This window comes from Coregonus clupeaformis, chromosome 36 (assembly GCF_020615455.1).
Source record: "Coregonus clupeaformis isolate EN_2021a chromosome 36, ASM2061545v1, whole genome shotgun sequence".
In the NCBI taxonomy this organism is placed as follows: Eukaryota; Metazoa; Chordata; class Actinopteri; order Salmoniformes; family Salmonidae; genus Coregonus; species Coregonus clupeaformis.
The window spans coordinates 10137915-10151446 of record NC_059227.1 but is presented as its reverse complement, the minus strand read 5'-3'; the positions used below and the strand labels follow the sequence as shown (position 1 = coordinate 10151446).

Here is a 13532-nt window from a genome sequence, read left to right as displayed (position 1 = left end):
TGTTTTCTAGGAATAGACTAACTTAGTTTATTCAGCTAGCTAACTAGGTGCAGTATTATTCCGTGAAAATCGTCCAGGCACTTAGTCATAAGACGCCACAGCCAGCTAGCATGCCGGACTCCAACAACACGGTTTAGCGCCAATACTCGGCCACAACAAACCACCAGTGTATCAACACGCAAGCAGATCGTTCGTGTCCGTGTCTAACGTTGTGGGTTAGTCCCGACAGCTTGAGCGAGTCCGTCGTCAACTTATTCAGCCAGTTAGTTAGCTAGAATAGTTAGCAAACTAGCTAGCCATTGCTTTCAGACAAAGAAGAACCCCTCCTTTCACGGCACGAACACACAGAGAGAGCCAAACTAACGTTAACTAGTCACCCATGTCCCGAATTCCTTGAACGACTCGGGCTATCAATATGTAAAAAACAAAACACAAATGTAGGTTATGACTTACCCCTAGCAGCTACTGTTAGCTAGCCAAGTGCAAAGCTAGCCACTGAATTGACTCAGCCAGTTCGCGTCTGTTCGCTCGGTCGTTCCAGCTATTGTTTACTGTATCACATGTAAAGCTGTAAAACATTATCCTAAATAAAACCATCAATTTAGTGAATACCATTGGTGTTCAGCATGAAATCCATGATATATTCTTTTTACACACTTTTATTTATTTTACTATGTCAATATGTATTTTTTGTAAATGGTTTGGCGCCAAATTGATGGCATTTGTGAAAAAAAGTTCAATGTTGGAAGAGTTGCATACAATCAAATCACATTTTATTTGTCATATGCTTTGTAAACAACAGGTGTAGATTAACAGTGAAATGCTTATTGATGGGTCCTTTTCCAACAATGCAGAGTTAAAGGTAAAATACATATAGAAATAGACAAGAGGTAATTGAGGTAGCTATGTACATATACAGTGGCTTCAGGAAGTATTCACACCCCTTGACTTTTCACCCATTTAGTTGTGTTACAACCTGAATTTAAAATTGATTAAATTGAGATTTTGTGTCAGAGGCTGAGGTTTAATATGGAAGATCCCTCCCCTTTCCCCCTATGAGAGCCTTTCTTCACAAACAGGGGCCTGAGTGCGTGACACTTCACCTCTGCACATACATTCCCAGGCTGTTCAATAATTTACAGTGGAAAAGCAGCCAGGAGAACCTCTCAAGATCAATAGCCTAGCATCTATCTGAGTCAGGACTTTTTACAGTGGCTGTCCCAGCAACGCAATGTAGAATGTAGTTCCATTTTGACTTACTGGTCAGGCTGGTTCATTGGGGGGTTGTTTCCTGCACCATGTCAAATGTCAGATAGCAGCTAGGCTATCGATGTAGGAGGGAAGGTCTCCCAGCTACAGAGTAATTGATGTTTGGAATCAAGAAGATTATCCCTGACATCAGGAGACTGTCACAATCTAACCAACATTGGTCGTTTTTAGTAAGTACTAGTTTTGCTCACTTTATGACCACATATAAAAGTAAACCACAGAAACGTCAACTGCTTTTGTTACTGGTGTACTCTATGTTCTGCTATATGCATGAACGCACAACTGTAGACTGCTGAATAACAAGTAGGAGAATTTGAGTATCATGTGAAAGTATACAAGTTAATTGTGCCCAACTGTTCATGAAGGTATTTTCTGGTGACTCATTGACAGCCTAGCTGATCTGGTACTTTTGAATGTTGAAGCGATGCCATTGTCTGCCAAAGGAATGTCGTTCATCAAGTCACATCATTGTTGTCTCAGCTAACAGTGTTATCTAATCCTCTGGCATGTAACATCAGCATCAGGCTCTGTCTGGCAAGAACTATCCTGTTTAAATGTGCCGACTATTATTGAATAAATACAAATACATTATATTGTGTGAAGTAAGAATAACAGGGTTCCTTTATGTGAAGTGTGATGCCGCAGATGCATAACAGAATCAATGGAGATATTGTCCAAGACCGATATGTAGTGGTTATGACTGAACATTAAAATAGTGTGTTGTTACTGAATCTTCTCCTTTTGGACTGTCATACTGTGCACATTTTGAAGCACAGGATCAAATAGAGCAGGGATGTTTTGTCCTCTCTCCAATACCCTAGTGACTGGGTGGAGATGAATGAAGCCTACCCCTCCCCAACCCTAGCCCATCTCCCTTACCTATTATCATAGACACAGACAACAGCAGACAGTCTTTTATGGAGAATAAATACATCTATTAACAGCCGTTGCAGTAAAACGCCATCCCATTGCATCTGTGTCACATTACAGGAAAGACTGTGTGGCTACAGTATCAACATTCACTCCTCACCTCCTTGAATGAGGAAAAGTACCAGCCCCACAATAGAATGAGAATTTCAGAACAGAAGGACTATCTTCTTATCAGAAAGAGAAATTGTAACCAACGCTACCTTCAGAAAAGAGAAATAGTCTTTCATAATGAATATCAAATCACACACTAGGGTTTGTGCTATACAGTGGGGAAAAAAAGTATTTAGTCAGCCACCAATTGTGCAAGTTCTCCCACTTAAAAAGATGAGAGAGGCCTGTAATTTTCATCATAGGTACACGTCAACTATGACAGACAAATTGAGAAAAGAAAATCCAGAAAATCACATTGTAGGATTTTTAATGAATTTATTTGCAAATTATGGTGGAAAATAAGTATTTGGTCACCTACAAACAAGCAAGATTTCTGTCTCTCACAGACCTGTAACTTCTTCTTTAAGAGGCTCCTCTCTCCTCCACTCGTTACCTGTATTAATGGCACCTGTTTGAACTTGTTATCAGTATAAAAGACACCTGTCCACAACCTCAAACAGTCACACTCCAAACTCTACTATGGCCAAGACCAAAGAGCTGTCAAAGGACACCAGAAACAAAATTGTAGACCTGCACCAGGCTGGGAAGACTGAATCTGCAATAGGTAAGCAGCTTGGTTTGAAGAAATCAACTGTGGGAGCAATTATTAGGAAATGGAAGACATACAAGACCACTGATAATCTCCCTCGATCTGGGGCTCCACGCAAGATCTCACCCCGTGGGGTCAAAATGATCACAAGAACGGTGAGCAAAAATCCCAGAACCACACGGGGGGACCTAGTGAATGACCTGCAGAGAGCTGGGACCAAAGTAACAAAGCCTACCATCAGTAACACACTACGCCGCCAGGGACTCAAATCCTGCAGTGCTAGACGTGTCCCCTTGCTTACGCCAGTACATGTCCAGGCCCGTCTGAAGTTTGCTAGAGTGCATCCAGAAGAGGATTGGGAGAATGTCATATGGTCAGATGAAACCAAAATATAACTTTTTGGTAAAAACTCAACTCGTCGTGTTTGGAGGACAAAGAATGCTGAGTTGCATCCAAAGAACACCATACCTACTGTGAAGCATGGGAGTGAAAACATCATACTTTGGGGCTGTTTTTCTGCAAAGGGACCAGGACGACTGATCCGTGTAAAGGAAAGAATGAATGGGGCCATGTATCGTGAGATTTTGAGTGAAAACCTCCTTCCATCAGCAAGGGCATTGAAGATGAAACGTGGCTGGGTCCTTCAGCATGACAATGATCCCAAACACACCGCCTGGGCAACGAAGGAGTGGCTTCGTAAGAAGCATTTCAAGGTCCTGGAGTCTTCAGATCTCAACCCCATAGAAAATCTTTGGAGGGAATTTTCTGGATTTTCTTTTCTCATTTTGTCTGTCATAGTTGACGTGTACCTATGATGAAAATTACAGGCCTCTCTCATCTTTTTAAGTGGGAGAACATGCACAATTGGTGGCTGACTAAATTCTTTTTTTCCCCACTGTATAATGAGCAACAGTATAAAACATCTAAGTTACTTTAACAAATACTTGCTGACAGAGAAATACAGTAAATATGTCATAGAAGTAAGACACACACTCCACAATATGACAAAGTTTTGAACTTTAATTGGTTGATTTAAGAAGTTACATAGTAAACATACTGGTTACATGTGTTAAGTTTCAAAACAGCCACCAGAGTACATGTATTCAAACCTCAGCTCCAACGTTTCAGACTCGTAGTATACGCACACAATCACACTCTTACATTAGACCCAACAGAGATGTGGATAGCTCAAACTGCACTTTTCAATTCAGTTCAGCAAAGTACACAGCAGCTGCATCTTCTTTACCCTCCGCAAAGTCCAGAATACTTTAGTAGCCATTGTCCTGCAAGCCCCCCCCACATCATCCTAGTATTATGCACAATCAGAGAATTTCAAGTCTAGCACCAGAGTAGCTTGATATGACTGGCTTGGCAAAAATACCATCTGTGTTCCTTTCATAGCATCTGTGAGTTGAATACTGACCCTTTTACAGCAACATGTTTTTTGGTGGTGCTTTTTTAAGATGTGGAATTAAGAAGGAACTATAGTTCTACATTATCTTTTTTTATCAAGTACCCCAATCCAGAAGGTGACAGTCAGATTCAAGTAGAATATGGAGTAACTATGCATATCTTACATCCAGTAAGATGGTCTCATTACACAAAGCTGGGAAACATCAGAATGCCCGTATAATCATGACAAACATAGTTGCCAAGAAATCAAAAAGCTAAAAAGCTACAAATGATAATACATTGTGAAATGTTAGTAAACAGCATTTCAAAGAGACATTGAAGCACATGTGGCAGAATGCATACCGATTAAATGGTTCTGTTACTCAAAGAACAAGAATTAGTGCATCAATCATATAACATACTATTAGTGTTAGACATTGTGCATCATGAGTCTGCGTCTTAGTATGTTTGACATTGTTAGACATTGTGCATGAGCGTGTGTTGTTGAAGTTTGCTTGCATGAATGAGTGAATATTGGTTTATAGCACTGGCTGATACACCCACAAGAAGCTCCAAAATGTCAAGAGAACACTGTTTTAACGTCACATTGACACAAGGGCAATAGCCGTGGTTTAATGAGCATAGTGGTGATGGTGGTGGTATCGAGGCGTCTGTCTGTCCAGAACTCCAGGCTGGGGTACAGAGCCTGGCCCCTCTGTCCTGCCCTTCCTCCAGGCAGGCTGGCTTGCCAAGGGAGGCTGTGTGGTGAGAGAGGGGGACAGCCTGGTCCCCTTCCCTCAACATGGCGGGAGTGATGGAAGGAGACTTCAAGAGAGGGGAGGGAGGCTCCCTGATCATTGTAGGAGTGGGGGACTCAGTCAGGCTACTAGGAATGGAGGCGAACCCATTGGACTCGAAGGCGAGTAGGTAACTGTAGCCAGAATCAAGTAGCCTCTCACTACTTGGGGGTGTGGGGGGGTCAAGAGAGGAAGCCACACCCAGGTAGCCACACCCGGGGAGGAGGGGTTGGCAGCAGAAGGAAGTGGGGTGTCCCCTGACCAAAGTAGAGGTCTGTAGCACCACAGCAGCGGGCCTATAGGAGGTCAGGCAGGTGGCTGTAGACCGAGTCCAGCAGGGTCTGGCTGGCCTCCTGGCTCTTGACCCCGGCAATCTCAAAGAGGCGGTCCAGTTTGTCCTCGGCGATGGGGATCTCCTCGATGACGTGCAGCTCATCAGGGTTTAGGATATGCAGCATGTCGTCGAAGACGGGCTGCAGGTCGCACCGATCCAGCCGGACCTGACGTAGCACCGTGTCTTTCTTCTCTGGAAATCACAAGTGAAGAGAGGAGGGGAAAGAAAACAACGTCAGAATGAGGAGGAGGATAGACTGCAACATACTGTTGATGTTAGCTACAACTTATTGTTGTCCATAGAATAGGAAATCATGAATGACTAAATGATCTGTCTTTTTGTGCTTTTGGGAATAAAAGCCCAGTCATCCTTATGATGACTAAGATGATTCTGATTCAGAAGAGTTTGGTTAACTGTGGAAGACATATTTCGGTTGAATACATTCAGTTGCGCAACTGACTAGGTATCCCCCTTTCCCTTCATTTCTCAAAGTTTTCATAGTTGATGACTTCCTATAATGGAATATAAAACCAGGTGCAATTTGTAACCAGAAGGGGGCAGTAAATATAAGTACATCACATCTGTAGGAGACGTTGCCTAGCATAATTACTGAAACAGGACTGTGTCATATGTGCTCACCTTTGGTAATGAACGAGCCGGTCCTGCTGAGGGCGGAGTCTTTGCTGGAGGTGGAGTCACAGCGGAGAAGGGGCTCTGATTCGTCAGGGAAGAAACCCTTGGTCCGGTGCACATGAGACTGTTCCACCAGCACCCTAGGAGACTCCAAAGTCTTGTGGACAGGACTGTGGCTCGGGGTTACATTCACAGCGGTCAACAGCTGGTTCAGATCAAACTGCAGAGAGAGAGAAAGGGGGGAGATATATATATTTGAGAGAGAAAAAAAAAAAAAAAGAGAGGAGATATATAGAGAGAGAGAGAGAGAGAGAGAGAGAGAGAGAGAGAGAGAGAGAGAGAGAGAGAGAGAGAGAGAGAGAGAGAGAGAGAGAGAGAGAGAGAGAGAGAGAGAGAGAGAGTGTCGCGAAACAATGGCTGAGAAAGCAGTGTTCTGAGTCACGCTGGTGTCAGGACAGAGCACAGGAACAGGACAGGGAGCTCCTGTGTGCCAAGCCCCAGCCCCATGCAGCCCGGGTCGGGTGACACAGCGGGGCCAATCTCCCAGCCCCAGACCACCCACACTCCCACCCGCGCCTCTCTCCTCCTTGCCTCAGGGAGCGTACACAACCGGCCAGCCATGAAAGGGATTCTGTGGACATGCACAGAATGTACTGCACAGAGACCACATGTGCCCAGTCACACACTAACAGGCATAGTACACCACTGTGTCTGCCTTGGGGCCCAGGGAAGACATAAATAACAGTCTTATTTGGTATGGTAATGGTGTGAACTGGTAGTGACCGGACCCGATGAGCTCATGTTAGAATAACATTTTGTCTTCGGTACTGTATAAAAAAAGGCTCTGCTGTGTGATGTGAGGCACAAAGGACATGGTAGAGGGCATTTCATACAGGCGATGGAAATGCAATGGAAAACCTTCAGAGTGCTGAAAAGCCAATAACACACGGTTCAATATGGCTTCATAGGAACGCAATGGAAAACTTCTGATGCTGACATAAAATCTGATATAAAACAGCTCGATGTGGCATCAGACAGTTCTCACTTACTGTACATCTGTGTGTGTGTGTATGACCCATATGCAGCCCCTGCTATCTCCCCTATTCAATAACAAGTTATTCTGTGCACTAGGTCAGTTTGGCGGGGGATGACACACATCTACTGTGATAAGAGCACTGCTCCCTCCCATCTCCCACAGAGAACAGATGTAGCCAAATGAACCTACCAACTAACCCTCAAGAGAAACCCCTAGAGGCTACAAAGAAACGACTTGAACTCAGATCCACTCATCATGGAGAGTTAGGAGAAAACAGGGAAAATGGTGTCACAGTTCCAGAAGCTTCTCTGAGTTGTCACTCAGTAGTCAGTGACTGAGTCATTAGAGGAGAGAGCGTGATCTGGCCGAGTCACTGACATAGCCTGTCAACACACACAGGACCACTCAGCCCTGATCAAATCCCAGGGTAAGGACAGTGACATGCATCACACACACATACACGTGCACACGCACACACACGCACACACACACACACGCACACACACACTAAAACACACAATAGACACGCCAGGGGGTCAGGCCCTGTGTAGGGAGGAACTGCTGAAGCATCAGAGACACAGAGAACATCCACCTTTTAATTAGATCAAAAATAACACTGTGATACTTTAGTGAATCTGCTTAATAATAATTCCCTGCAGAGTAGCTGTGAATAATTAAAGTGAGTAATTACTAATTGTGGAGCTTAGGAGAGATGTGTTGCATGTCTATTCATAAACCCTGTTCAGCAGAAAAATACAGTAGGCTCTGAAAAAACTGCAATGTCATATGACATTGTGGGTAAAGAGAGTCTTTACCGTTGAAGTGAATCCTCATATGTTGCTGTTTCAAGACATAAGTGCTAATACTGAGACATCCTAGCCTCACTATGGTTATTTTGGACACTGGGTGTGTTGTTTAATAGGCAGATCTTATCTCTGCCTCTCCCTCATAGACAGTAGCCATGGGACACTGCAACCACTGATGTTACAGCTGATACTAAACATCTCCCCCAGAAGTGATCAATGGGCTTCCTCCTACTCCTCCTCCTCCTCCCCCTCCTCACGTAACAAATTTACTGGCTGTCATGAAACCAATTAGTCAGATAGATGCTATTGAGAGAAACCACTCTGTCTTTCTGGTGTTCAAAGTAGTAGGGACCTTTGGGACGAGGCTTTGTCCCAAGCGGGGATAAACCCAACAACCAATGAAGCACTAAGCCATTTCCATCGCTATTCACACAGCCCTAACACTTCTGGACAAGATGAACCTCTATGTGAGAATGCTGTTCATTGACTACAGTTCAGCATTCAACACTATTGTTCCTTCCAAGCTCGACACCAAGCTCAGGGCCCTGGGTCTGGACATCACCCTCTGCAACTGGATCCTGGACTTCCTGACGGCTAGACCACAGACTCTTAACAAAGAGGCTCCTCAGGGGTGTGTCCTCAGTCCTCTGCTGTACTCCCTGTTCACCCACGACTGTGTGGCTTTGCGCGACACCAACTCCATCATCATGTTTACTGACGACACCACGGTTGTAGGCTTGATAACCAACAACTACGAGTCAGTCTATAAGGGAGGAGGAAAGTGAACTGGCATTGTGGTGCCAGTAAAACCACCTCTCCCTCAATGTCAGCAAAACAAAGGAGTTGATTGTTGACTTCAGGAAGCAGAGGAGGGAACATGCCCCGATCCACATCAACGGGACTGCAGTAGAGAGAGTCAGTAGTTTTAAGTTCCTCAGCATCACTGAGGACTTGACATGGACCAACAACACCACCACTCTTGTCAAGAGGGCGCAACAGCGCCTCTACTTCCTAAGGTGGATGAAGAAATTCAGCATGCTACCCCGGGTCCTCTCCAAATACTACTGCTGCTCCACTGAGAGCCTGGTACAGGACTGCAAGGCCCTCCAGCAGGTGATGAAGACGACCCAGTACATCACTGGGACCGTGCTCCCACCCATCCAGGACATCTACTCAAAACGGTGTCTGAGGAAGCCGCAGCATCATCAAGGACCCCACACACCCCAGCCACAAGCTGTTCTCTCCTTTACCGTCGGGCAGACGTATTGGAGCATGAGGTCTGATACCAACAGGCTCAGAGACAGTTTCTGTCTACAAGCCATCAGACTGCTGAATAATAATATAATAATAATATGCCATTTAGCAGACGCTTTTATCCAAAGCGACTTACAGTCATGTGTGTATACATTTTTTACGTATGCTGAACACTTGAATTGGACTGATCACCTGCACTGACACTCCGCACCTTAGCACACATGCACTCATCCAAACACACACACACACACACACACACACACACACACACACACACACACACACACACACACACACACACACACACACACACACACACACACACACACACACACACACACACACACACACACACACACACACACACTCATCCACACACACACACACACACACACACACACACACACACATACACACCTTTCAAAATCACAACAAGTATATGTACTTTAAGGCAGGTTCCTTGCTGACTGAAGCATCATAACACGTGCCCTAGACTTTATCAGCGGCAATGAAACAGACAGTGGAAAGTAAAAACACATTATTTGGTATTTTGAACATATGCTGGGGCAAAACTGTTTTTACAGTGACATTATTAGTAAAATGATCTCTGTGTCCTGGTGTATACTGCTACATTGTCCCAAGGCCCTTCAGCGTGAGTCGTCTATGGCTAAGCCTAATTTACAGTTTTTTCCAACTGCTTACACACAAAATCTTTTCATGTCACACGATTTTTGAAACCTCTCACTCAAAGTGCAAAACTACACACCAAATCTCCAAAACCATAAGCTATTTCTCAGCCTTTGACTCAGTTGTCAATTGCATAAAACACTTTTTTCAAAACACTACACACAATTCTCTACCTAAAACACAAAAATCTAACAGGAAGTGACTTGCTTTCCTTTTCCAAACACAACCAATCAAAATGCTACACTTATTCACCAGGACACACACACTCTCCTCAAATGTGCAAACACTAATTGCTTAACTGATCACTAACCAATCACTGCTTTACTGTAGTATAGGCCTATAAATAGGTCAAAGGTCAGATTACCTGTTTTGATCAATGGATGCCAACAATGGACAGAGAGCAAGAGGAGTAGGAGGGAGAGGCAGGGGACAACAACCAGGACAAATTCAAAGACGGATAGTTGGAAGAGGAGGAGGAGGAGGAGGAGGAGGAGGAGGAGGAGAGGAAGAGGAAGAGGAAGAGGAAGAGGAAGAGGAAGAGGAAGAGGAAGAGGAAGAGGAAGAGGAAGAGGAAGAGGAAGAGGAAGAGGAAGAAGAGGACGAGGACGAGGGCAAAGAAGAGAAGGAAGGAGAGCCATCTCTGATGAGATTAGGGCAACACTTGTTGATCATGTGATCAACCACGGTTTGACCATGAGAGAGGCTGGACTGAGAGTCCAGCCCAACTTGAGTCGATTTACAGTGGCGTCCATAATTCGAACCTTCAGAAATGAGAACAGGTATGCAACTATCTAATGACTATTTTAGCATTACAGTAATGTACTGTAAAATACGTATGACTGCATAGTATTGCATAAACATTTGTAACTCTAAGCCATCCATTTACTGCACTGCATTGAATGAATGAGGTTGGTTATCATGCTGTACTACATTTTTGTGTACATTGTTTACAGTTCCTATGCTGAACACATACTGTGATTGAATTCTGTACAGAGTGGAAAGGCAAAGACATCATGGAGGACGAGGACGCTTGTTTACAGATGTACAAGAGACTGCAATTATAAATATGGTTTTGGCCAACAATGCAATTAGGATTTGAGAGATAAGAGAACATATCTTGAATAATGACACCATATTTAACAACATCAATGCTGTAAGCCTGTCGACCATACAACGCATCCTCCAACGGCACCAAGTGACGATGAAACAACTTTACAAGGTGCCATTTGAGAGAAACTCTGACAGAGTCAAGAATCTGCGACATGACTTTGTAGAGGTATGTATGCAACACTACTTCCAGTACTTCAGACATACCATATTTACTCATCTGTATATCCTTTTGTCTGTTACAGAGAGTATTGGAGATGGATGCCCATGTAAATGTATTTATGTGGATGAGGTTGGCTTCAACCTCACCAAAACCAGGCGCCGCGGAATAAATGTAATAGGACAGAGGGCAATTACCAATGTCCCTGGACAGCGTGGGGGTAATATAACTATGTGTGCTTCCATCACTCAAAACGGGGTCCTCCATCACAATGCCACACTGGGTCCGTACAACACCGGCCATATGCTCACTTTTCTGGATGCAATTTACACAATGCTTGTCCCTGATCCAGATCAGGAGCCTGCTAGATTTGTGGTTATATGGGACAATGTTAGTTTTTTCACCGGGCTGTTCTGGTCCAAAACTGGTTTGCCACCCATCCACAATTTGTAGTTTTGTACCTACCCCCATATTCACCTTTTCTAAATCCCATAGAGGAATTCTTCTCAGCCTGGCGCTGGAAAGTGTATGATCGCCAACCCTATGCCCGCGTGCCGCTTCTCCAGGCAATGGAGGACGCATGTGGGGACATAGAGGAAAGCCTCTGTCCAAGGTTGGATACGCCATGCTAGGAGACACTTCCCTCGATGTTTGGCAAGAGAAAACGTATCTTGTGATGTGGACGAAGTATTGTGGCCAGACCCAGCCCGGAGAAGAGATGAAGCGTAGCTTAGCACTGGTGACTGCCCCCCCCCCCTACCATTTCCTGGACTGCCCCCCCGGGACCCCCTACACACAATTGTGTTCTTTACTGTATTCTAAAGAATATACTTTTGGTTTACATATGTTTATGGTTTTGTTGTATGCTGCTGTATACAGTAATGTTTGGCCTAATAAATATTTTATGTTTCTACATTGCATTGGTGTTTACAGTGTACTTGTTACCCCTCTCAGCAGATTACATTCACTGTAGAATATTGTATTGAAATGTAGATATAAGCCTATGAAAGACCAAAGAGCTTTAGATTTAGAACAACAGTGTTTACATGGTATATCCAAAAATGTACTATTATGAAAGTGGTGTTTGCCATTTGATGCAAATGCTTCATTCTGACATGTGTTTATGGCATTTTGAATGCAGTGTTACATTTTGAAGGAGATGTGAGGCATTTTGCATTTTGTGTGTGCAGTTTTGGGAATTGTGTGTAGAGTTTTGAAAAAAGGTGACATAGTTTTGAAAACGTGTGTAAGCAGTTGGAAAAAACTGTAACACTAAAAGTGCAGTGACATCAGTCAGGCCTTAACCAGCTGAGACAGAGGGCTGGAGGAGAGACTCACACTGCAGCTATGGCTCACCTCCCCCTGGGACCATGACTTGGAGGAGTGGGTCATCTGCAAAATTAAACATGAGGACATCCTGCTCCACACGCACACCAACACACACGCTGACACATACAGTATTACACGTAAATGCTGACACACACACAACCTGGATCAGCCTCTGTCCTTTCCGCTTCAGTCTCCTTGCCTTAAAGCTATGATGAAATCACACTATTGGAATGAGAGAGTATCAACTGGAGAGGCAGTGAGATTAGCAATGTTTGGGGCTCACCACCTGCGGTTTGTGTAAAAATAACCCAGTCATGGAGCATAGATCCAAACTGTGTCTTAATGAATAAACAAGACTGGGGTGGAGCAGGAAACAGCATCCCCTACCTCCCTCCCTTTACTCCCTCTCTCCCTCCTTCCTTGGCTCCATCCCTCCCACACATAAGACAGCCAGCCCACTCTGGTGGAATCACCACACACAGACCTTATTTATGACTCACACGGATGGGGAAGTCTTATGTCAATGGAACCACGCGGTTGTACTTTATACCTCTCTAAGGAGGAATACCATACGTGTAGACCTACAGTACACTCTGTCTGAAATATTGATGTCTGGTACCAATGAGGCACATGATGGATGTATTTCCTGGTTGTTTACTCTTAAGTCACTTACACCACATGACCCAGTGCTAATTCAATGGAATGAGGAGAAAACCTGTAGAAACAGCCAAGAGTTTACAGAGGGAACATGGGAGAGGGAGGGAGGGAGGAGCCTCCAGCACATTATGTTCCCTACTCATACTGTGTTTCTGCTTCCCTATTCCCTCCCTCACCAAATTATGTATTACCTGCTATCTCATCTACCATGGATTGAGTTAAACCACACCATGTATTACCATCATTATTAAGTCGTGATGACAAGCAAAATTACAAAAGGCTATCTACTGGTCTTAATATATTTTCTAAGAGGACTATGACAAGCCCTTAACTGTAAGAATCTAACCTTGAGCAGACAAGGACACTGTACATGGGGATAATGTGAAATGTATCTGGGAGAAAGGGAAGAAGGGAGGAGAAAAGTGGAGGGCGATGAATGAT

At 44.2% G+C, this 13532-nt stretch overlaps 1 protein-coding gene across 1 annotated transcript in view; it reads right to left on the bottom strand.

The window, feature by feature from the left end:
- Positions 1-3899: 3899 nt before the first annotated feature.
- Positions 3900-13532, bottom strand: part of tnfrsf21 (tumor necrosis factor receptor superfamily, member 21) — a 28369-nt gene continuing 18736 nt past the window's right edge. Inside the window, exons 5-6 of the mRNA XM_041864789.2 lie at positions 6062-6275; positions 3900-5614 (exon numbers count right to left, since the gene is read on the bottom strand). Coding sequence (XP_041720723.1) covers positions 5385-5614; positions 6062-6275 — 444 coding nt within the window. The 3' untranslated portion in view covers positions 3900-5384. The remainder of the gene's footprint in view (positions 5615-6061; positions 6276-13532) is intronic.